Source organism: Macaca nemestrina, chromosome 12, assembly GCF_043159975.1.
Source record: "Macaca nemestrina isolate mMacNem1 chromosome 12, mMacNem.hap1, whole genome shotgun sequence".
In the NCBI taxonomy this organism is placed as follows: domain Eukaryota; kingdom Metazoa; phylum Chordata; class Mammalia; order Primates; family Cercopithecidae; genus Macaca; species Macaca nemestrina.
In genome coordinates, this window is record NC_092136.1 from 17,813,837 (window position 1) to 17,837,836 (window position 24,000).

Genomic DNA, 24,000 nt, shown 5'->3' on the forward strand with positions numbered 1-24,000 from the left:
TGATCTGTTTGTTTGTTTGTTTGTTTTGAGACAGAATCTCACTCTGTGGCCCAGGCTGGAGTACAGTGGCATGATCTTGGCTCACTGCAACCTCCACCTCCCAGGTTCAAGCAATTGTGCCTCAGCCTCCCGAGTAGCTGGGACTACAGTCACGCACCACCACACGCAGCTAATTTTTGTACTTTTGTAGAGACGGGGTTTCACCATGTTGGCCAGGCTGGTCTCGAACTCCTGACCTCAGGTGATCCGCCCACCTCAGCCTCCCAAAGTGCTGGGATTACAGGCGTGAGCCACTGTGCCCGGCCAAATCTCCACATGTTTAAGGGACACCCTCAGGATAAATAAAAAAGTTTCCAGTTGATGCCTTAGTGTTAAAATGATGTTAAAGATTATGGGCTTGGGATCTGAAACAATGACTATTTGCAGGAGTAAAAACCATACTTTAAAAATCTTAAATTGAATTTTCATTTACTACATTTTTAATCCCAAGAATTTGTTGGTGGTAGTTATTTATTGTTCCAGTTAACTACTGGCACTTGGCTTTATATGCTGATTACTAAAATTCTTGTTTTTCTCCTTCATTTCGGTCATTTTATCATCTATCAAAAGCTCAGTAGAAGGAAGGAAACTTGAATGACTGTTAGTGAGAATTACTACTTGGGGGCAAATCTAGTTTAGGAGAGTTGGTCAAAATCATTAGGCAGTATGAGATTTTTCCATGTTCTCTCTACTTCATTTCCCTACTTGTGAGAGTTTATTGCTGTTTGTTTTGTTTGCATATAATACCTATTATTACTGGTTCCATTTCTTTTACATGTGAGTCATAAAATGAATACTATAGATGGTGTAGAAACCAGCTTCATTTACTTGTTCTCTTACCAATGTATATCACCAATAAACTAGATTTGCTTCTTCTATTTAAGATTGGCATTTGACAAAGCTTGTTTTCTGCTGAAACCCAATGAAGCTCTCTGTGAGGAACACACCATTTTAAGTACAGTACCTCTAGTTGACTCAAAGACATTGCAGTCTTCACTTTCAGGGTGAAAACATGGAACTGCATTACTGTTATTGCCCACATATAGAAGGGCAAAATGGCAATGTTCATATAGTAGAAACTCAAACTTTGGTGTTATGCGTGAATTTGGTGTTATGTGGTGACTTCCACATTTTGTTTAGGACGATAGTAACTTTTGTTTTAATGTTCTAACAGGAGATGTATCTGCAAAGTCTTTTTACACCAGGACAATTCACAAATGAAGCTTTATGTAAGGCTTTACAGGTCAGTAAAAACATATTTACTGTTTATTTAAGACTATTTCTTATTTTATTATGTATTATATAATTAATAATTACTACTAAGTTTTTGCATGTTAAACACTGAGTGTACTTCTGTATTTCTACATATGTGTGTTTGTAAATACTTTTATAATTTTCTTAATGTTCTTTCCATTAAATATAATATTCCTGGTGGAGAGGTCAGTGGGGGACCACTTTCCCAATAATCCCAGCATGACACATGCTGGAGTTAAAAAGAGAAACCTCTACCTACAGTATTGTAAAAAGATACCATACTACACTGCATACTTAAAGTGCTTTTTTGTTTAGTTTTGGTTATACTGTTCTAACCTTTTTATTAGGACAGTGAAGGTCTGACTTGGTTCAAATTCAAGAAACTCTTGGCCGGGCGTGGTGGCTCACGCCTGTAATCCCAGCACTTTGGGAGGCCGAGGCAGGTGGATCACGAGGTCAAGAGATCAAGACCATCCTGGCTAACATGGTGAAACCCCATCTCTACTAAAAATACAAAAATTAGCCGGGCGTGGTGGCGCGTGCCTGTAGTCCCAGCTACTCAGGAGGCTGAAGCAGGAGAATCTCTTGAACCCAGGAGGCAGAGGTTGCAGTGAGCCGAGATTGCACCACTACACTCCAGCCTGGTGGCAGAGTGAGACTCCGTCTCAAAAAAAAAAAAAGATAAAGGCTTTTAGCTTCAAATTCATAGTATAAGAGAAGCCCAGTGCTTTACAAAAAGATTCTTTGGCCAACAGTGGTGACTCACACCTATAATCCCAAAACCTTGGGAGACTGAAGCAGAAAGATCACTTGAGCCCAGGAGTTTGAGAGCAGCCTGGGCAACAGAGGGAGACCCCATCTCTGAAAAAAAAAAGAAAAATAGCCAGGTGGTATGCACCAGTGGTCCCAGCTACTCAGGAGCCCTAGGTTGGAGGACAGCTTTAGCCCAGGAAGTAGAGGGTACGGTGAGCCTTGATCATGCCACTGCATTCCAGCCTGGGAAACAGAGTGAGACCCTGTCTTTAAGAAAAAAAAAAAACAGAAAGGGTTTTTTAAGGTTACGCAGGCTTCTGGCCAGATGCAGTGGCTCATACCTGTAATCTCAGCACTTTGGAAGGCCAAGGGGGTGATTTGCTTGAGCTCAGGAGTTCAAGACCAGCCTGGGTAACATGGCAAGATTCCCATCTCTTTTAAAACAACAAAAAAGTTATATAGACTTTTTTTTTTTTTCTTTGAGGCAGAGTCTTGCTCTGTTGCCCAGGCTGGAGTATAGTGGCACGATCTTGGTTCACTGCAACCTCCACCTCCTGGGTTCAAGTGATTTTCCTGCCTCAGCCTCTCGAGTAGCTGGGACTACAGACACATGCCACCACACCCCACTAATTTTTGTAGTTTTTAGTAGATACAAGGTTTCGTCATATTGGCCAGGCTTGTCTCAAACTCCTGGCCTCAGATGATCCACCCGCCTTGGCCTCCCAAAGGTCTGGGATGACAGGCATGAGCCACTGCACCCAGCCTGCATAGGCTTCTTTAAATTACTACTTAGCTTCATGGATGGATTTAAAATACAATAACTCATATAATTGAAAGTTATATTAGAATCTTCTAGTCTGACCTCCCACATAAAACAGAAATGCCTTCTGAGGCTTTTGTGATAGTTAATTCAGCCTTTAATTGTCTCTACCTCCACTGACCACTGTCTCACTACCTCTTGTGGGAGTTATTATTCCCAAAGTGTATCATTGAAAAGGAAGCCTCTCTTCTATAAATCAACCCTTCAGGTATTTTAAGAATCTTTCCAGGTCATCTTTCTCCAGACTAAATACGCCCAGTTTCTTAACTTTCTCTCAGGTGATGTGTGTTCCACGTATGCCAGATCTCTATTATATAGTTTTACATTGCCTCCATGTCTTCTAAACTGAAATATTTTTCATTCAGTTTTGGCTATTATATAGAAGTCTAAAATGTCTTTTAATGTTAGATTTTCTGCCGAGGAACTGAGAGGAATTTGGATCTTTCCTGGAGTGAACTGAAGAAGGAAGTTACTTTAGCTGTTGAAAATGAGGTGAGGTTTGGGTAGAGAAAGAGTAAGAATTCCTTCCATCTTGATATAGAGCAGATTGGCACTGAGGAATTATTGGAATTCTTCACTTGACCTTGTTCGTTGGAAGTACAAATGTTTTAAACCTTTTAACTAGAGAATCAGATATGCATTTGCGTATTCTATGGCCTTTTATACGTAAGGAATATTCATTTGGCTGTAGTTTAGTATAATGATATTGGACAATTACACTTTTTGTGGACAAAGATCCTAAATGGCATCAAAAGTTTAATTTCTTTCATTTCTTCTTTGCCAGCTTCAAGGAAGTGTAACAGAGTATGAATTCTCCCAGGAGGAGTTTCGAAATTTACAACAAGAATTCTGGTGCAAGTTCTATGCCTGTTGTCTTCAGTATCAAGAAGCCCTCTCTCATCCTCTTGCCCTACATTTGAATCCACACACAAACATGGTGTGCCTGCTGAAAAAAGTAAGCGAACTGAAGCATGGAGAAGACCTTCTTGAGACAGTTCAGTGGCTGTTATAATAAAATGCCTTCAGAAAACAAAAAGTTCAGTGGGTCTTGCCCAGTGTTAGTCTGCCGAATGTTGCGGTTAGCCTTTACGACTTTGCATTTGTATTTTTTCCCCTAAAATTGTGATTCATTCATTTAAATAGTTTTCTGTGTTATTATCTGTACTTTTTTTGTATTTTATTGTATTTATTTTCTTTTTTTTTTTTGAGTTGGAGTCTTGCTGTGTCACCCAGGCTGGAGTGCAGTGGCATGATCTCAGCTCACTGCAACCTCTGCATCCGGGGTTCAAACACTTCTCCTGTCTCAGCCTCCTGAGTAGCTGGGACTACAGGTGCATGCCATCATGCCCAACTAATTTTTGTATTTTTAGTAGAGACGAGGTTTCACCATATTGGTCAGGCTGGTCTTGAACTCCTGACCTTAGGTGATTCACCTGCCTCGGCCTCCCAAAGTGTTGGGATTACAGGTGTGAGCCACCACACCTGGCCTGTTTACTTTTTGTATTGAAGTAATTTCCAACTTAAGGTAGGAGTTGCAAGAGTAACACAAAGAATTCCTGTATGCACTTCACCTGGATTCATCATTTGTTAACTTCCATTTGCTTTTCTTCTTTCTCTAAACATAGTTTTTCCTGAACTGCTGAAAAGTTAGTTGTAGATATCACGCTCCTTTATCCTTAAATATCCTTAAATATTTCAGCATGTATCTAAGAACACGGATATTAAATAACCACAGCCCAATTTAAAAATCAGATTATTTGATATTGACATAATATTATACAGTTTATATTCAAATTTTGCCAAATATAATATATATATAGTTTATATTCAGATTTTGCCAATTGTGCCCATAATTTTTTTTCCTAATCCAGAATCCAATTTTTTTTTTGTTTTTGAGAGGAGTCTTCTCTGTCTCCCAGACTAGAGTCCAGTGGTGCAATCTCTGCTTACTGCAACCTCCGCCTCCTGAGTTCAGGCGATTCTCCTGCCTAGCCTCCAGAGTATCTGGGATTACAGGCATGCGCCACCACGCCTGACTAATTTTGTATTTTTAGTGGAGATGGAGTTTCGCCATGTTGGCCAGGCTGGTCTCAAACTCCTGGCCTCAGGTGATCCGCCCGTCTTGGCCTCCAAAAGCCCAGGATCCAATTTAATATATATATTTAGTTACTGTGTCTCTTTTACTTACCCTCAAACTGTTATCTGCGTTTGTCTTTCATGAGAATGACATTATTTGAAGACTATGCTTGTTTTTTGTTTTTTGGGGTTTTTTTGTTTTTGTTTTTTTTGAGGCAGGATCTCGCTGTGTCACCCAGGCTGGAGTACAGTGGCACTCTTAAGGCTCACTGCAGCCTCAACCTCCCAGGCTCAAGTGATCCTCCCACCTCAGCTTCCCTAGTAGCTAGAACTAAAGCTACCTGCCACCACACTTGGCTAATTTTTTTTTTTTTTTTTTTTTAAGAGATGGGGTTTCATCATGATATCCAGGCTGGTCTTGAACTCCTGGGGTCAAGTGATCCTCCTACCTCAGCCTCCCAAACTGCTGGGATCACAGGTGTGAGCCACTGTGCCCTGCCAAGACTACACCTATTGTTTTATAGAGTGTATTGCAACTTGGGTTTGTCTCGTGTTTCCTCGTGATAAGATGCACATCTCAATTATTTTATACCTTTAAACTTTTACTGAAAAAAATGTAACTGGAAAATTTGTTTTCCCAGGGGTACCTGTCTTTCCTTATTCCCTCCTCCTTAGTGGATCATTTATATCTCCTGCCTTATGAGAACCTTTTGACAGAAGATGAGACAACCATATCTGATGGTAATAGTAATTGTTATGTCCATATTTAATCCCCTTCCTACATAAACCCTATGCTTCGTTTCACATGGATACAAAAAATATTGATTGCCACACCTGTCTTGGTCACTTTACCACACCACAAATATTTTAATGAACACTTAAGGACCAAAGCATCTCTGAGACCTCAGATAGATATCTTGTCATTTAATTATTAACAATTTAATGTAGTAGCAATCAATAGATAGTCATTGGCTTAAGACATAAATTAACTTTCTCTTATTTGTAGATGTGGATATCGCTCGGGATGTCATATGTCTTATAAAATGCCTCCGGCTGATTGGAGAGTCAGTAACTATGGATATGTCAGTTATTATGGAAATGAGTTGTTATAACCTACAGTCTCCGGAAAAGGCTGCAGAGCAGATTCTGGAAGATTTGATCACTATTGATGTGTAAGGAGAATTAGGGTAAAGTGCATTTCCTAATGGAAATTCAGCATTTTTAGCTGCGAAGTTGGGATTTTAATGTATGTTCCAGAGTGTACAAAGTAGTAGCTTAAAGTCAAACTGATGTGCCATGATTCTAAATACATATTTCTACTTTTAACAGAAAATTTAACACATGACTTGAAGTCTGGAAATAGACTTGTAAAATATGCTTTAACAATTAACTGAGCTAAAAATTCTAAAAAACAAAAATATTCTTCTCACATTTGTTTTGTGTGTTGTTCATGAAAAACTGAGAGGAAATTTGCTATGTATAGGGACTGTATCTTGTATGCCAGAGTGATTATCTTCATTCCTTTATCTGGTTCTCTTGTTTCATAATGTATTTAGCTTATAGGACATATAGAACTTGTCTTACGTATTCTCGGTAGTAATAAGAGTTTTGTAATTGTCCTTATAGAGAAAATGTAATGGAGGATATTTGTAGTAAACTGCAAGAGATTAGGAACCCAATCCATGCAATTGGACTCCTTATACGGGAAATGGATTATGAAACAGAAGTGGAAATGGAAAAGGGATTCAATCCAGGTAAATGACAGAACAGCAAATGTGCCTCTTTGATTAAAACAATGATGCATTCAACTCCACTTTTCTTCTTTTTACAGCTCAGCCTTTGAATATTAGAATGAATCTTTCCCAGCTCTATGGTAGTAGCACAGCAGGGTATATTGTGTGCAGAGGTGTGCATAAAATCGCCAGTACTCGTTTCCTGATCTGCCGAGATCTTTTGATCTTACAGCAGCTGTTAATGAGGCTTGGAGATGCCGTAAGTACTGCTTGAGGGAAAACTTGTAAAATCTAAAATCTGGTATAAGCCTACAAGCACTTAGGAGCAAAATGTCAGCCCTACTAGCACAGATACTTTTGTCTTGGTTTACTGCTTTAGTCCCCCAAGCTTGGCCTTACGAGGTGCTCTATCAATATTTTTGAATTAAGAATGAATAAGCATTGTAATCCTTGTGAGATTATAGATTAAGAGCATGTATGGAGGGGATTGTGGGGAGGGAGAACATCAGAAAGAATAGCTGATGGATCCTGGGCCTAATACTTAGGTGATGGGTTGATGTGCAGCAAGCCATCATGGCACACGTTTACCTACGTGACAAACCTGCACATCCTGCATGTGTACCCTGGAACTTAAGAGTTGATTAAAAGAAACATATATGAAGCAGATTGCTTTACTCTTAACCTTTGTATGTGTAGTAGTGGAAAATTATCCCAGGTTGGCTCTCCCAAAATGTAGTTTTATTAGTAACTATGAATGTGGTAAGAGTAATCTTTAGAATGGAGGAAGAAAAAGAAAACTTTTTTTTCCCTCTCTCTCTTTTTTTTTTTTTTTGAGACAGTCTTTCTTTGTCGCCCAGGCTGGAGTGCGGTGGCCTTATCTCAGCTCAAGCAATTCTCCTGCCTCAGCTTCCTGAGTAGCTGGGATTACAGGTGTGTGCCACTGCACCCGGCTAATTTTTGTATTTTTAGTAGAAACGGGGTTTTGCCATTTTGGCCAGGCTGGTCTTGAACTCCTGACCTCAGGTGATCCACCCACCTCGGCCTCCCAAAGTGCTGGGATTACAGGCGTGAGCCACCTCACCTGGCCTAAGAACTCTCTACAGTGCAAGGCTTACCCTAAACACAGTTTTGAGATGCAAGTTTATCTTTGTGGTCCTCCTAACTCCATTCTGTGCTTTCTTTTTCATTCTGTTCTTCTTAGACCACCAGACTCTTGTTACTAATATATAGTCCTAATCACCCACCCTACTGAATGTCCCATGCTAAGAAATTATTTTTCTGCCCACAGTCAGACGTCCTATTTTTTTTCTAAGTCAGTAATATCATTTGAGCCTATCAAGGAAGCAGTCTAGTTAAACCAATTCATAAGTACATTTATACATTTTAAGTCAGAATGTATTAATTCAGGCCAGGCACAGTGGCTGACACCTGTAATCCTAGCACTTTGGGAGGCTAAGGTGGGCAGATCACTCGAGGCCAGGAGTTCAAGACCAGCCTGGCCAACATGGCAAACTCCATCTCTATTAAAACAAAAAAGTTAACAGGGTCTAGTGGCACACTCCTGTAATCCCAGCCATTTAGGAGGCTAAGGCATGAGAATTACTTGAACGCAAGAGGCAGAGTTTGCAGTGAGGCGAGATTGCACCACTGCACTCCAGCTTGGGTGACAGAGCGAGACTCTGTCTCCAAATAAAAGAAAGAACTTATTAACCTAGATACATTGCTTATGGTAGAATTTCAAGCAAGAGTAAGAAAAAGGCCAGATGTAGTGCCTGTAATCCCAGCACTTTGGGAGGCCGAAGTGGGCTGGTTGTGTGAGTCTAGGAGTTTGAGACTAGCCTGGGCAAACCCTCATCTCTACAAAAAATACAAAAATTAGCCGGGCATGGTGCAGCAAGCCTGTAGTCCTCACTACTTGAGAGGCTGAGATGGGAGAATTACCTGAGCTCGGGAGGTTGAAGCTGTAGTGAGCTGTGATTGCCCCACTGCACTTCTGCCTACATGACAGAGTGAGACCCTATCTCGAAAAAGAAGAAAAAAAAATGGGGAAGATAATTCGTTTAAGACCACCAAGTTGAAAAGGGAACCTTTCCTGAAAGTTACTTAGGTTGTTTAGCCTTTACTAAGTTCTTTTTGATCTATGTAGATTCTTCTATTTTTTTTCGGGTTTTTTGTTTTTTAAATTATAACTTTTGTCAATTTTTCTGAACACAGAAGTAATAAGATATTCATTGTAGAACCTTTACAAAATATATGTAAGCAAAAATTTAAAAAATTTGTTATTTTCTACCCAGTGATTACTACTTAAATTTTGCTATATACCTTTTTTTCCATGCAAATTCTTTTTGGTTTGTTTGTAAAATTTGAAGAAACTGCATAGTATTTTTTGTAATCTGGTTGTTCTGTTCTTCCACTTTATAAATCTCACCAACATTTTTCTTTTTGTTGCCAGTTTGTCCCTTATGTCCATAATTTTCTGCACATCTTTTTTTTTTTTTTTTGAGAGTCTTGCTCTGTAGCCCAGGCTGGAGTGCAGTGGCGCAATCTTGGCTCACTGCAGCCTGTAGCCTCCACCTCCTGGGTTCAAGCAATTCTCATATCTCAGCCTCCCAGTTAGCTGGGATTACAGATGCTTGCCACTACACTGGCTAATTTTTATATTTTTAATAGAGATGGGGTTTCGCCATATTGGCCAGACTGGTCTCGAACTCCTGGCCTCAAGTGATCTGCCTGCCTCAGCCTCCCAAAGTGCTGGGATTACAGGTTTGAACCACCATGCCTGGCCACTTTTTATACATCTTTAATTATATCTCTAGGATAAGTTCTAAGAACTAGATTTTGGTCTACAGGTTATGCACATTTTAAGTCTTTTGGTAGTACTGCCAAATTTGCTTATAATGGTCATACCTATTTTTTTACCCAACACCAGCAGTATATGAGAGAATTTAGATTTCCCTGTGTCTCTTCAATTCTTTGTTGTTTTTTTTTGTTTGTTTGTTTGTTTTTTTGAGACAAGGTCTCACTTCTGTTGTGCCCAGGCTGAAGTGCAGTGGCTCCATCTTGGCCCACTGCAGCCTCGATTTCCTGGGCTCAGTTCAGCCTCCCACATCAGCCTCCTCAGTACCTGGGACTACAGGCACATACCACCACGCAGGCTAATTTTTTTTTTTTTTTTTTAGGCGGAGTCTTGCTCTATCACCTAGGCTGGAGTGCAGTGGCACAATCTCAGCTCACTGCAACCTCCGCCTCCCGGGTTCAAGCAATTCTGCCTCAGCCTCCCAAGTAGTTGGAAATACAGGCGCCTACCGCCATGCCTGGCTAATTTTTGTAATTTTTACTAGAGACAGGGTTTCACCATGTTGTCCAGTCTGGTCTCGAAATTTTGGGCTCACGTGATCTGCCTACCTCAGCCTCCTAAAGTGCTGAGATTACAGGTGTGAGCCACTGTGCCTTGCCCTCTTCTTTAATTCTGAACCCGCAGGTTTAATGAAAGTTAAGCTTTTTATTGTTGGTTTCTTTTCATCATCAGCTTCCATTACTTGGTGAGCTGTTTTTGATTATTTTTTGACTGTTAATGTTTGGGAAGATATTTTGCCACTTGCTACCGTAAAATGTAAAACATGCTGCTTTTACAGTATTGTGACCTTTGTATTTGTTATTTTATTTTACTTCCACCTGAGCCGTAAGAGTTACCATTACTAATTGCTATAATTTCTTGTCCTATCCACCCACCCATAATGTATAGGTGATTTGGGGAGCTGGTCAGCTCTTTCAAGCTCAGCAAGACCTACTACATCGAACAGCTCCCCTACTCTTATCTTATTACCTCATTAAATGGGGAAGTGAGTGCTTGGCAACTGATGTTCCACTTGACACACTGTGAGTTTCATTATCCCAATTATTTAAAATGTAAATTGTGAGTTTAATTATTTTTCCCATTGTCTTAAAGGGAAAAAGTTATAGTGTTTTGTTTTATTTTGTTTTTGAGACAGTCTTGCTCTCTCTTGCCCAGGCTAGAGTGCAATGGCATGATCTCGGCTCACTGCAACCTCCGCCTCCAAGGTTCAAGTGATTCTTCTGCCTCAGCCTCCCAAGTAGCTGAGATTACAGGCACCCGCCATCATGCCCGGCTAAATTTTATACTTTTGTAGAGATGGGGTTTCACCATGTTGGCCAGGCTGGTCTCAAACTCCTGACCTCAGGTGATTCGCCTGCCTTGGCCTCCCACGGTGCTGGGATTATAGGCGTGAGCCACCGCACGCAGCCGGGAAAAAGATTTTTAACAGTATGCTATAAAATTTTATGTCGTTAAGATTCAGAGATCTTTTTGGTGCCTCTACTTGTTAGAGGTTGAAAGCATCTTATAAGAATGAAAATAATAAGTCACATGTAATCATAGACTGTATGTATGTGTACAGATAAATTATGTATTATGTATACTTATGTATTATACATTTATATGTACATATAAATCATGTTGAATATAAAATAAGATGAAACCAGAAGGAAAGATCATACACAAAACGTTATGCTAGTTATTTTAGGTAGGCTGAATTTCTTTATAGCTGAATCCAAGAATTACAAGATTCACTTTTTTTTTTTTTTCTTGGAGATGGAGTTTTGCTCTTGTTGCCCACGCTGGAGTGCAGTGGTATGATCTCAGCTCACTGCAACCTCCACCTCCCTGATTCAAACAATTTTCCTGCCTCAGCCTCCAGAGTAGCTGGGATCAGAGGCGCCTGCCACCACACCTGGCTAATTTTTGGTATTTTTAGTAGAGGCGGCATTTCACCATGTTGGCCAGGCTGGTCTTGAACTCCTAACCTCAAGTGATCCACCCGCCTCGGCCTCCCATAGTGCTGGGATTACAGGCATGAGCCACCACACCTGGCCGAGATTCACATTTGCAATAAGATAAACCATCCTGTTTGCTCTGGCTCCTCATTGAAGGGTCACAAAGTGATATTATGGGCAACAATGTATAATGATTTCCAATTTTTTTTGTGCTTTCAGTGGAGTTTTTATTTGCAATTTATTAATTAAATTGACAATGTTCTTAGTAGAAGAGCTTGTAGAAGTAATGTTTAGCATAGGAGAATTTACTAAGTTGTCTTTTCTCCTTTTCTCACAGGGAGTCTAATCTCCAACACTTATCAGTACTGGAATTAACAGACTCTGGTGCTTTAATGGCAAATAGGTTTGGTAAGGAGTGGACTATGTACACATTTCATTTTAAACTGGGGATTTATTGCATATTCATTAAAGTGGTCTCTTGCCACCTTTGCCATAGAAAGGTTGCTAGGCTCTTTGCTTTCAGAAGGCATGAGTAAGCTGTGGCCTGCGATCTCCGTTTGTGGCATGGGCTCTGTGAAACTGTAGTACCAGATCAGGCGTATGTTAAGGATATTTTATATGTATATATATAGCTGCTTTCCCGTTCTGTTTTGATGCTCCAGTGATTAATTTAACAAAATCATTAAAAAATTTATTAACGTTTATGGTAACTTTTGTAATCTTAGTCAACAGATATTTAAAGTATCCCTCATGTTTGAAAACCATTCTGGAGAATTTATTTTGTATTGTTGTGGTATAAAAGTTGAAATCCTGGGGCTAATTGTATTTATCATGAAGAATTTCTAGGGAAGGCACTTAAGTGTTGTGAGATCAGTGAAAAGAAATGACTGTAACTTTGATGTGAATGGTGTTTTCGTTGCATTTTTATAGCGCTTCACAATTTACAAACTACTTTTATTTATGGTGCCACTGGATATATACCCATGATACATTTCCTCTTTTGAAGTGCTAAATTGTTTGTTACAGGCATAAAATGAATTGATTATTTTAATTGAAAATTGATATTACCACTACACAAAACTGTCATAACTTTTTCTTTTTAAGTATCTAGTCCTCAGACTATTGTGGAGTTATTCTTCCAAGAAGTTGCAAGAAAACACATTATATCTCACCTCTTCTCTCAGCCAAAGGCACCTCTGAGCCAAACTGGACTGAATTGGCCTGAAACAATCACTGCAATTACCAGTTATTTATTGCAGCTTTTGTATCCTTTTATTTAAGAGCCAGTGAAAAGCTCTCTTCTGGCTGGACATGTTGGCTCACACCTGTAATCCCAGCACTTTGGGAGGTGGAGGTGGGCTTATCACTTAAGGCCAGGAGCTCGAGACCAGCCTGGCCAACATGGTGAAACTCCCATGTCTACTAAAAATACAAAAATTAGCCAGGCGTGGTGGCCTGCACCTGTAATCCCAGCTACTCGGAAGGCTGCGAATAGCTTGAACTTGGGAGGCGGAGGTTGCAGTGAGCCAAGCTCGCGACACACACTCCAGCCTGGGTGGCAGAGTGAGACTCTTCAAAAAAAAAAAAAAAAAAAAAGCAGTTCTTTTCTATCTAAATAGTCTAAGGTTCTTATTTTGCCTATGTAATGAAATACCTGGGTCTGTTTTAAGACATTATTCAGCCGGGCTCCGTGGCTCACGCCTGTAATCCCAGCACTTTGGGAGGCCCAGACGGGCGGATCACGAGGTCAGGAGATCGAGACCATCTTGGCTAACACGGTGAAACCACATCTCTACTAAAAATACAAAAAAAAATTAGCCAGGCGTGGTGGTGGGCGCCTGGAGTCCCAGCTACTTGGGAGGCTGGGGCAGGAGAATGGCGTGAACCCGGGAGGCGGAGCTCACAGTGAGCCAAGATCACGCCATTGCACTCCAGCCTGGGCGACAGAGTGAGACTCCGTCTCAAAAAAAAAATTATTCATTCGGCTGGGTGCAATGGCTCATGCCTATAATCCCAGCACTTTGGGAGGCCAAGGCGGGCAGATCACTTGAGGCCAGCAGTTCAAGACCAGCCTGACCAACATGGTGAAACCTCGCCTCTACAAAAAAATACAAAAATTAGCTGGATGTGGTGGCATGCGCCTGTAGTCCCAGCTACTCAGGAGGCTGAGGCAGGAGAATCACTTGAACCTTGGAGGCAGAGGTTGCAGTGAGCTGAGATCATGTCCCTGCACTCCAGCCTGGGCAACAGAGTGAGACTCTTTCTCAAAAAAATAAAAAATAAAAAAACAGACATTATTCATTCAACAAATATTTATTGAATGGCTCTATATGCCAGGTACCATGTTATGTGCTGGAAGTCCACTGGCACCAATACTGTGTTCTGCAGTACAGCAGCTGGAATTGAAAATGAACACCCAGGAATGAAATACAGGCTTTTAAAAATTTATTTATTTTTAGAGACAGGAATCTTACTGTGTTTCCCAGGCTGGTCTTGATCTCCTGGGTGCAAGCAGTCCTCCCACCTTACCCTCTCAAAGTACAGTGACTGCAGGAGTGAGCCACCATGCCTGGTGAAATAGATGCTTTATTCCGTAGTTACCTGAGTTCTAAGCTCTATAACAAGTCTCCTGGTATATATGTAACTGTTTAACTGTATTCTAGTGACGATGAAAGAACATGTGCTTGGCCAACTTCTCTTCCTTGTTTTTGTAAATTAAGCTATTTTATGGACTTTTCTGAATTTGATGCCCAATGTATGTGTTTAAGATTTGCCAACAAAAATTAAGAAATCTCCTTAACCAATGACTAGATGGCCTAGCAATCCTGGGTGTCTCTTTCTAGAATGTTTGATGGGAAATTGTCAATATGTACAATTGCAGGTGAGTTCCTTTGAACATTTCACATCTACACATTCTTGTAAAGCATGGGATTGCTGAATATTTTTCTTTGTAAATGTGAACTGCATTTTAAAGACCCACAATAATTTAAACTTGATTATGCGAAGACATACCCCAAAGAGATTGTTCTCTATTTCTGTACCATCCTGAACTTGCTTGATCTTGTCTGATCTACGAAGCTAAAGAGGGTTGGGCATGGTTAGTACTTGGCTGAGAGAATACCTGATTCTAAAGGCTTTTAAAGAAAGTAATAAAATAAATTTTTAAAGAGAGATTTTTCTCTACTTCTCTGGGCAGTATAATTCCTAACATGATTTTTTTCTAGAGTATCTTTTTTTTTTCTTTTCTGAAACACTGGAGTACTGTGGCATGATCTTGGCTCACTGCAACCTCCACCTCCTGGGTTCAAGCAATTCTCCTGTCTCAGCCTCCCGCGTAACTGGGATTACAGGCTCATGCCATCACGCCCTGCTAATATTTGTTTTTTTAGTAGCGACGGGGTTTCACCATGTTGGTGAGGCTGGTCTCAAACTCCTGACCTCAAGTGATCCACCCGTCTCCCCAAAGTGCTGGGATTACAGGCATGAGCCACTGCACTGGCCTCTAGAGTATCTTTTTAACAAATTAACTCTGCTAGGTTTTCTTTATAGTAATACAAATGTACTATTGTTTTCATATACATCCTTTACTGGAATCTAGTCATTGAACCAATAAATACCAAAAATTGGAAAATTGCTGAGATGTAAAGTATGTGTATGTGTGTTTACTGAACTCCTGTTTGTGTAAGGAAAGGGGGAATGGATGAGGAAGGAAGGCAACAGGGGTAGGTTTTAATCTCAGAATTATGTCAGGAAATAAAACATTTGTTCAAATGCTATCTTTTCATCCTCTGTGAAGAAGAACTTGGGAATGAGTATCTCCTTAAGAAACATTTATTTTCTAATCAGAAAGCACCTTTTATGCCTTTAAGGATTATATTCAACTGCTCCATCCCTGGTGTCAAGTCAATGTTGGTTCCTGTCGATTTATGCTGGGAAGGTGTTACCTAGTTACAGGAGAAGGACAGAAGGTAAACTACATTTGAATGGTAAATAAACTTTAATGCAAGGAAGTTGCTTAGCTTCCATTTGACTAGGTTTTAGGGGATGGGAGACATAGAATCCTCTAGACAAAGAAGACTGTACTAATGTTAGTCAAAAGCATAATATACATGTGAGGACTATTTACTTTCTTGTATTCTGCAATTTAGATAAGACTCAGGAACATAAGAAAATATTACAACTCTCCTGCCCCTGTGTGTTTTTAGAGATTCCTTTTGGTATTATTATTATTATTTTGTGGAATCAGGGTCTCACTGTGTTGCACAGGCTGGACTCAAGCAATCCTCCCACCGTGGCCTCCCCCAGTGCTGGGATTACAGGCATAAGCCATTGCGTTTGGCCAGGATACATTTTTATAAATCAAATTTATTTACTTATTTTATTATTTCTTTTAGACAGGGTCTTGTCACCCAGACTGGAGTGCAGTGGTGTAATCATGGCTCGCTGCGGCCTCAACCTCCTGGGCTCAAGCAATTCTCCCACCTCAGCCTCTCAAGTAGCTGGGACTACTGGCACGCGCCACCATTCCTGGCTAATTTTTAAATTTTTTGTAGAGATGGGGTTTTCCCATGTTGCCCAGGCTGGTCACGAACTCCTGGGCTCAAGTGATCTGCCCGCCTCAGCCTCCCAAAGAGTGTTGGGACTACAGGCATGAGCCACTGTACCCAGCCCAAATTTACTTATTAATTACATTTTTTTTTTATTGCTTTATGCTGCTTTTTTTCTCATTATGGTAGTTTACATTTTTAATTTTTTCCCTGATGTTCTATTATATAAATTTTCAAACAGACAGGAAAGTTTAAAGACTTTTACAGTGAACAGTATTTACCTATCACTCAAATTCTACAATTGTTAACATATTGCTACAGTTGCCTTATGTATGTATGTGTCAATCATCTTATTAAGGTTTACTTTTTTTTTTGAAGACAGTCTTGATCTGTCACCCAGGCTGGAGGACTGGAGTGCAGTGGCATGATCTTAGCTCACTGCAACTTCCGCCCACCAGGTTCAAGCGATTGTACTGCCTCAGCCTCCTGAGTAGCTGGGATTACAGGTGCATGCCACCACACCTGGCTAATTTTTGTATTTTTAGTAGATACGGAGTTTCACCTTGTTGGTCAGGCTGGTCTCAAACTCCTGACCTTGTGATCCACCCGCCTCGGCCTCCCAGAGTGCTGGGATTACAGGCATGAGCCACCACACCCGGCCAATGTTTACTTTTTAAAGTTAAATGTGAGATAAATTTTTAAAAACATGAATGCATCACACAGAATTCAGATGTGTCAGAAACTGTGCATATAGTAGACCATGTTAAGTAATCTTGTTTCTTTTTTGGCTTTCCTTTGCATGTGAACCCCTGATTTATAGCACCTGGAATTGGAATGATCTGTTACAAGTTATTTTATATTTTATTTCTCCAGGCTCTGGAATGTTTTTGTCAGGCAGCATCTGAAGTAGGCAAAGAGGAATTCTTGGATCGCTTGATTCGCTCAGAGGATGGGGAGATCGTGTCTACCCCCAGGCTGCAGTATTATGACAAGGTACATTGTGTCTTGGTTTGGCCTTATACCACCCTGTGTAAAAACACATCTGAAATATATTGCTTTGCTATTTTTGGAGAAAAATACTACCAAAATTTAGTTGCTCCCTGAATTTCCAAATTTAAGAAAAATGAATTTGCCTAGAGAAATTAAGGAAACATGGCTGGGCACGCTGGCTCATGAGTACAATCCCAGCACTTTAGGAGGCCAAGGCAGGCAGATCACCTAAGGTTAGGAGTTTGAGACCAGCCTGGCCAACATGCCAAAACCCTGTCTGTACTAAAAATACAAAAATTAGCCGGGCATGGTGGCGGGTGCCTGTAATCCCAGCTACTTGGGAGGCTGAAGCAGGAGAATCACTTGAACCTTGAGGTGGAGGTTGCAGTGAGCCAAGATCATGCCGCTACACTCCAGCCTGGGTGACAGAGCAAGACTCCATCTCCGAAAAAAAACAAAAAGAAATTAAAGAAACATATTTTATGTTAATATTTTTTCCCAGGATCTATAATTAGGGTTAAATGGTGAAATTTGATAAATATTTTTAACTGAAATGAAATTTTCTTCATGGTATTTTATTAGCCCAGTTGCCATTAGAATTTTATTACTTGATTTGCACTTTATTAGTCTTGCTGATATTTCTGGGAATTGACTAGTAATGCTGTATTTAGCCTTAGTTTATAATTTGGACTTGAGGATCCTCTTGACCTGTTTCCTGCCCTTCTTGCCTCTGGTCACTCCATTGTAACAGTGGTGACCTTCTTTCTGTCTCATTCAAGTCAAGCGCATGCTCTGTTCTCTTCAGGGCCTTTCTGCCTGCTGTGCTGTCAGCCTGAAATGCCCTTCCTCACACGCTCATTCCACTCAGGTCTCTGCTTATCTGTCACCTTCTCAGATAGTGCCCTCTGCCTGGCCTGTGCAGAAAAGCTTTTTTATTCATCCTCTTGCGCACACTTCCAGATTGTATAACATTTCACCATACTCGGTTTCATATTTTAGACTACTATTTTTCTGGATTTCCCACCAGAAAGTAAATGCCACAAAAGCAGTCTTCACTGTGTTAATTGCTTATTAGATAAATGAATTTACACTGAAGTAGATTTGTAGCTCTTAATAACCCTTGGCCGGATGTGGTGGCTCACGCCTGTAATCCCAGCACTTTGGGAGGCTGATGCAGGCAGATCACGAGGTCAGGAGTTTGAGACCAGCCTGACCAACATGGTGAAACCCCATCTCTACTAAAAATACAAAAATTAGCCATGGTGGTGTGCGCCTGTAGTCCCAGCTACTCAGGTGCCTGAGTCAGGAGAATCACTTGAACCTGGGAGGCGGTGGAGGTTGCAGTGAGCCGAGATCATGCCACTGCACTCCAGCCTGGATGACAAAACAAGACTCCACCTCAAAAAAAAAAACAAAAACCCTCTACTTTCCTACTAATGACAATTCTTTTGAATTCCAGTCCAGCCTGGGTGACAGAGTGAGACCCTGTCTCAAAATTTAAAAAAAGTATTATGTGCTCTATATAATCATATATACTATACTCTTTTTTTTTTCTTTTTTGAGACGGAGTCTATCGCTCAGTGCAGTGGTGCGATCTGGGCTCACTGCAACCTCCATCTCCCAGGTTCATGCAATTCTCCTGCCTCTGCGTCCCAGGTAGCTGGGATTACAGGTGTGTGCCACCACACCCCCACTAATTTTTGTATTTTTGGTAGGGACGGGGTTTCACCATGTTGGCCAGGCTGGTCTCAAACTCCTGGCCTCAAGTAATCCACCTGCCTCGGCCTCCCAAAGTGCTGGGATTATAGGCATGAGCCACCGTGCCTGGCCATGCTATACTTTTGATACGACTGACAGCACAGTAGGTTTGTTTACACTAGCATCACCACAAACGTGAGCAATACATTTTGTTGTGGTGGCTATGATGTCACTAGAAGATAAGAATTTTCCAGGTCCATTATAGTGGGTGCAGTGACTCACGCCTGTAATCCCAACACTTTGAGAGGCTAAGGCAGGAGGATCACTGGAGCCTAGGAGTTTGAGATTAGCCCAGACAACATAGGAAGACCCCATCTCTACAAAAAATTTAAAAATTGGCCAGGCATGGTGGTGCCTACCTGTGGTCCCAGCTACTCAGGTGGCTGAGATGGGATGATCACTTGAGCCCAGGAAGTCGAGGCTACACTGAGCTATGCAGTCCAGCCTGGGCAACAGAGCAGGACCCTGTCTCAAAAAATTAATAAAAGTAATTGTAAAACTTTTTATTTTATCTTCATCCTTTATAAACTTATATTTTGGATGTGTCATACATATGTATTAGAGAATTGCACGTATATGAGATAGGGAAATGTGCATGGTTAGGGGAGCGTGCAGACGTTGATAGGGTGGACAATCAAATATGTCAGGCCGGGCACAGTGGCTCACACCTGTGACCTTAGCACTTTGGGAAGCTGAGGCAGGCAGGTCACCTGAGGTCAGGGGATCAAGACCAAACTGACCACCATGGTGAAACTCCATCTCTACTAAAACCACAAACAATTAGCTGGGTGTGGTGGGGCATGCCTGTAATCCCAGCTACACAGGAGGCCGAGGCAGGAGAATCACTTGAACCCAGGAGGTGGAGGTTGTAATGAGCTGAGATCACACCATTGCACTCCAGCCTGATTGATTGAGACCCTGTCTCAAAAAAAAAATAAGGATTATGTCAGTCATTTAGCAAATTATCTTTAGGGTTTTTATAAAACTGTGGTGTTAATTTAATATTCTTTACATTCATCTGTGACTTGAACAGTTAGTAGTGAAATTGTATCTATTCTTTCATTCAACAAGCTTTTTTTTTTTTTTTTTTAATAGAGATGGGGTCTCGCCATGTTGTTCAGAATGACAGGTGTGAGCCACCAGACCCAGCCTCAACAAGTATTTACAGAGATACTACTGTACACTAGGCACTGAGGATAGAGACAGGGTCGTGCTGTACCACCCAGGCTGAATTGCAATGGCAAGATTAAAGTTCACTGCAACCTTGAACTCCTGGGTTCAAGCAGTCTTTCCACTTCAGCCTACCAAGTCGCTACAACTACAGGTGCATGCCACCACACGCAGCTAATTTTTTTTTTAATTTTTTTGTACAGATGGGGGTCTTGCCCTATTGCCCAAGCTGGCCTTGAGCAATCCTGCTGCCTCAGCCTTCCAGAGTACTGGGATTGGAGTTGGAGCCACCATGCCGGCCTACTTAACCTTTCTCAATAATTTTAAACCATAATTTAGTTTAAAGTGCATTACCATATTAATTTTAACGGAAATTTGTTCTATTTCTCGTTAGGTTTTACGACTACTAGATGTCATTGGTTTGCCTGAACTGGTTATTCAGTTGGCTACATCGGCCATAACTGAAGCAGGTGATGACTGGAAAAGTCAGGTAAGAATTGGCTGCAATTTGGTTGTTTTCTTTAAGGTTTGTTGTGGGTGTGGTATGTTCATTTATACTGCTCTTTTTGATATTTGATCTACATTTGGTATTTAGGCTACTCTAAGGACATGCATTTTCAAACATCATTTGGATTTGGGTCACAATAGCCAAGCATATGAAGCCTTAACCCAAATTCCTGATTCCAGCAGGTAATTTCATGATCTTTTTTAGAGAAGACAATTTACCAACTCTGTTTAACCTACTAAGATAGTTTGCCCTCATATTCCTTTCTTTCCTTCTAGGCAATTAGATTGTTTACGGCAGTTGGTGGTAGTTCTTTGTGAACGCTCACAGCTACAGGATCTTGTAGAGTTTCCCTATGTGAATCTGCATAATGAGGTAATTTTAGTTATTCAGTGCTGGCTTTCAGCAAGTATGGTGGTTGCCATGATTGCTACTGACTTAGTTATCTGATTACTTCCCCTTCCCTAGGTTGTGGGAATAATTGAGTCACGTGCTAGAGCCGTGGACCTTATGACTCACAATTACTATGAACTTCTGTATGCCTTTCACGTCTATCGCCACAATTACCGCAAGGGTGAGCAATGTAACCAGACAGTATCTTGGAGACAACCTTATTAGTTTAATCATGTTTTACCAAAATATTGTGTGTTGGACTTAGGTAATTTTTAATATGTGTTTCAGTACAAGGTTAACTTAAACTATTTGAAGATTATCTTGAAGATATGCCCTTGCTTCCATTCTAGAACTTTCTCAAGGCGTTGCCACTGAAATGGCATTCTATTTGCATCTTCTGTCCAATTATAAAGGAAATTAGTGCCAGGCGCAGTGGTTCACACCTGTAATCCTAGCACTTTGGGAGGCTGAGGCAGGTGGATCACCTGAGGTCAGGAGTTCGAGACCAGCCTGGCCAACATGGTGAAACCCCTTCTCTACTAAAAATACAAAAATTAGCCATACGTGGTGGCGGCCACCTGTAATCCCAGCTACTCAGGAGGCTGAGGCAGGAGAATTGCTTGAACAGGGTGGGGCGAGGGGCGGAGGTTACAGTGAGCCAAGATCACACCACTTCACTCCAGCCTGGGCGAAAGAGCAAAACTCTGTCTCATAAATAAATAAATAAAGGAAATTAGCTTTTTCACTACAGACAGCATGAAGTTTTGAGACTGGTTTTGAGTACTTGTGCTATTTTACCGTTGACCTTCTCCCTTTCCACATTTCAGTTCTTAGAGCAAAATTCTGACTGCTTAAATGTGCTTAGGTTATGCGTATAATAGACAATATTCCGCATTAGCTATGGTTAGATTGTCCCACATCCCCTCAATTAAATGCCAAATCAAATCCTTAAAGAGGGGACTAAAATTTACATTTAGGGCTGGGCATGGTGGCCCACGCCTGTAATCCCAGCACTTGAGGAAGCTGAAGCGGGTGGATCACTTAATGTCAGGAGTTGGAGAACAAGCCTGGCCAACATGGTGAAATCCCCTCTCTATTGAAAATACAAAAAATAGCTGGGCATGATGGCGGATGCCTGTAATCTCAGCTACTCAGGAGGCTGAGGCAAGAGAGTCACTTGAACCCAGAAAGTGGAGGTTGCACTGAGCCAAAATCATGCCACAGAACTCCAGCCTGGGTGACAGAGCAAGACCCTGTCTCAAAAAAAAAAAAAAAAAAATTACATTTAGAAATTATCAAATGATATACTGGTGAATTCTTTTTTTCTTCATTCAGCTTTTTAATTTAAAATTTGTCAAGTCTAAAATTTGTCAGAACAGTTAAAACATTAATGCAATGAACATCTCCCTATATACCTTTCACCCAAATTCCCCAGTTGTTAATATTTTACATCATTTTCTTACCTCTCTCCTCTTCCCTCCTTTCCTTTTTTCCCCCTTCCTTCCTTCCTCTCTCTCTCAATACCTATTGATTTATTTACTTGTTTGTTTTTGCTGGTCTTTCTGAGAGGAAGTTAAAGACATCATGATTTTTTTTAATGTCATCGGTTATTTAATTAGGTTCTTCTTAAGACATTTAGAACACCAATTAGTGAGGATAAATTCCATTTGTCAGGGCAGACACCGATCACAGGTAGCCCTGGAGCTAAGGAATAGCTTTGATTTTTGGTAAAATTTGTGAGTCCACAGCTTTCTGATCAATCCTGCTCTGCTCTGTAATCTCATATCTCTCTTTTTCTGTGTCAAAGATCTCACCTTCCTGGTGTCTGGGCTTCCACAGCTGCTGCTTTTTTTCTTTTCTTTTTTTTTTTTTGAGATGAAGTCTCACTCTGTCACCCAGGGTAGAGTGCAGTGGCACCATGTCTGCTCACTGCAACCTCCACCTCCCAGGTTCAAATGATTCTCCTGCCTCAGCCTCCCAAGTAGCTGGGATTACAGGTGCCCACCACCACGCCCAGCTAATTTTTTTATATTTTTAGTGGAGACGGGGTTTCACCATGTTGGTCAGGCTGGTCTTGAACTCCTGACCTCAGGTGATCCGCCCGTCTCCGCTTCCCAAAGTGCTGGGATTACAGCCATGAGCCACTGCACCTGGCCAGTAATGTTTTTTATAGCACATCCCTCCCAGACTGCCCTTACCCTGGATCTAGAATACACTGCATTTAGTTGTGCGATGTGTTTAGGCTCCTTTAATCTAGAGCCTCACTTTGCCTTTGATGACATTGATATTTTTGAAGCATATAGGTCAGTCATTTTTGTAGAATGTATCTTAATTTGGACTTACGTTATCAATGCATTATTTATCAGAACAGCTAAAATGAAAGGAATGTGAGATTGTTTTAAGATTATATTTTGCAATATAATCACCGTGGAATGTCTTAACATTTTTGTACCATTTTTACTTAGAATTTTCTTTGGTTTCTTGCTGATTTTCATTGGAAAAAAATAGATGGAGTTTATTCATAGGCAGGTTCTTAACATTCCTAATAGTAAAACATATTTGCATATTCTTTATTTTCTTGAATCATATAGGAAGGGAAATATAAATTATTAAAGATCTCTCAGTATCTGCATTCACAATAACGTTTTATCAACCTGCTTAGTACCAGTTTAGCAAGATTAATGTTCAGGTTTTTCTAGAGCAAGACTGTTCTAAAAGTGCCTTACATATTGCAGGTGTTCAAAAATATGTGTTGAAATGAAAAATAGTTTTATTTGAAAACTGAAAGAATTTTTAATGATATTTTTAATTTCTGGAGTCCCATGCCGTCCCAGAACAGTGGACTTTTCAGTATTATAAAAATGAGAATCTATGTTCTTTTTTTTTTTTTTTTTTTTGAGACAGAGTCTTACTCTGTCGATCAGCCTGGAGTGCAGTGGCTCGATCTTGGCTCACAGCAACCTTCACTTCCAGGTTCAAGCAATTTTCCTGTCTCAGCCTCTCGAGTAGCTGGGATTACAAGCGCCCACCACCATGCCCACCTAGTTGTGTTTTTTGTGTGTGTGTGTGTTTTTTTTTTCCAAGACACAGTCTCACTCTGTCGCCTAGGCTGGAGTGCAGTGGCATAATCTCGGCTCACCGCAACCTCCGCCTTCCCAGGTTCAAGCA

General features: G+C 40.8%; 1 protein-coding gene across 2 annotated transcripts in view; it reads left to right on the forward strand.

Annotated features, from left to right (window-relative positions):
- LOC105471702 (nucleoporin 160) overlaps window positions 1–24,000 on the forward strand; it is a 71,904-nt gene that overhangs the window by 30,557 nt on the left and 17,347 nt on the right. For both annotated transcript variants that reach the window (XM_011724462.2, XM_071074630.1), the window contains 17 exons: window positions 1,214–1,282; window positions 3,275–3,358; window positions 3,651–3,821; window positions 5,584–5,683; window positions 5,949–6,114; window positions 6,569–6,696; window positions 6,774–6,934; window positions 10,421–10,554; window positions 11,807–11,877; window positions 12,574–12,733; window positions 14,281–14,350; window positions 15,339–15,437; window positions 16,890–17,009; window positions 20,329–20,424; window positions 20,530–20,624; window positions 20,718–20,814; window positions 20,908–21,013. In XM_011724462.2, the coding sequence (XP_011722764.1) occupies window positions 1,214–1,282; window positions 3,275–3,358; window positions 3,651–3,821; window positions 5,584–5,683; window positions 5,949–6,114; window positions 6,569–6,696; window positions 6,774–6,934; window positions 10,421–10,554; window positions 11,807–11,877; window positions 12,574–12,733; window positions 14,281–14,350; window positions 15,339–15,437; window positions 16,890–17,009; window positions 20,329–20,424; window positions 20,530–20,624; window positions 20,718–20,814; window positions 20,908–21,013 (1,927 nt within the window). The remainder of the gene's footprint in view (window positions 1–1,213; window positions 1,283–3,274; window positions 3,359–3,650; window positions 3,822–5,583; window positions 5,684–5,948; window positions 6,115–6,568; window positions 6,697–6,773; window positions 6,935–10,420; window positions 10,555–11,806; window positions 11,878–12,573; window positions 12,734–14,280; window positions 14,351–15,338; window positions 15,438–16,889; window positions 17,010–20,328; window positions 20,425–20,529; window positions 20,625–20,717; window positions 20,815–20,907; window positions 21,014–24,000) is intronic.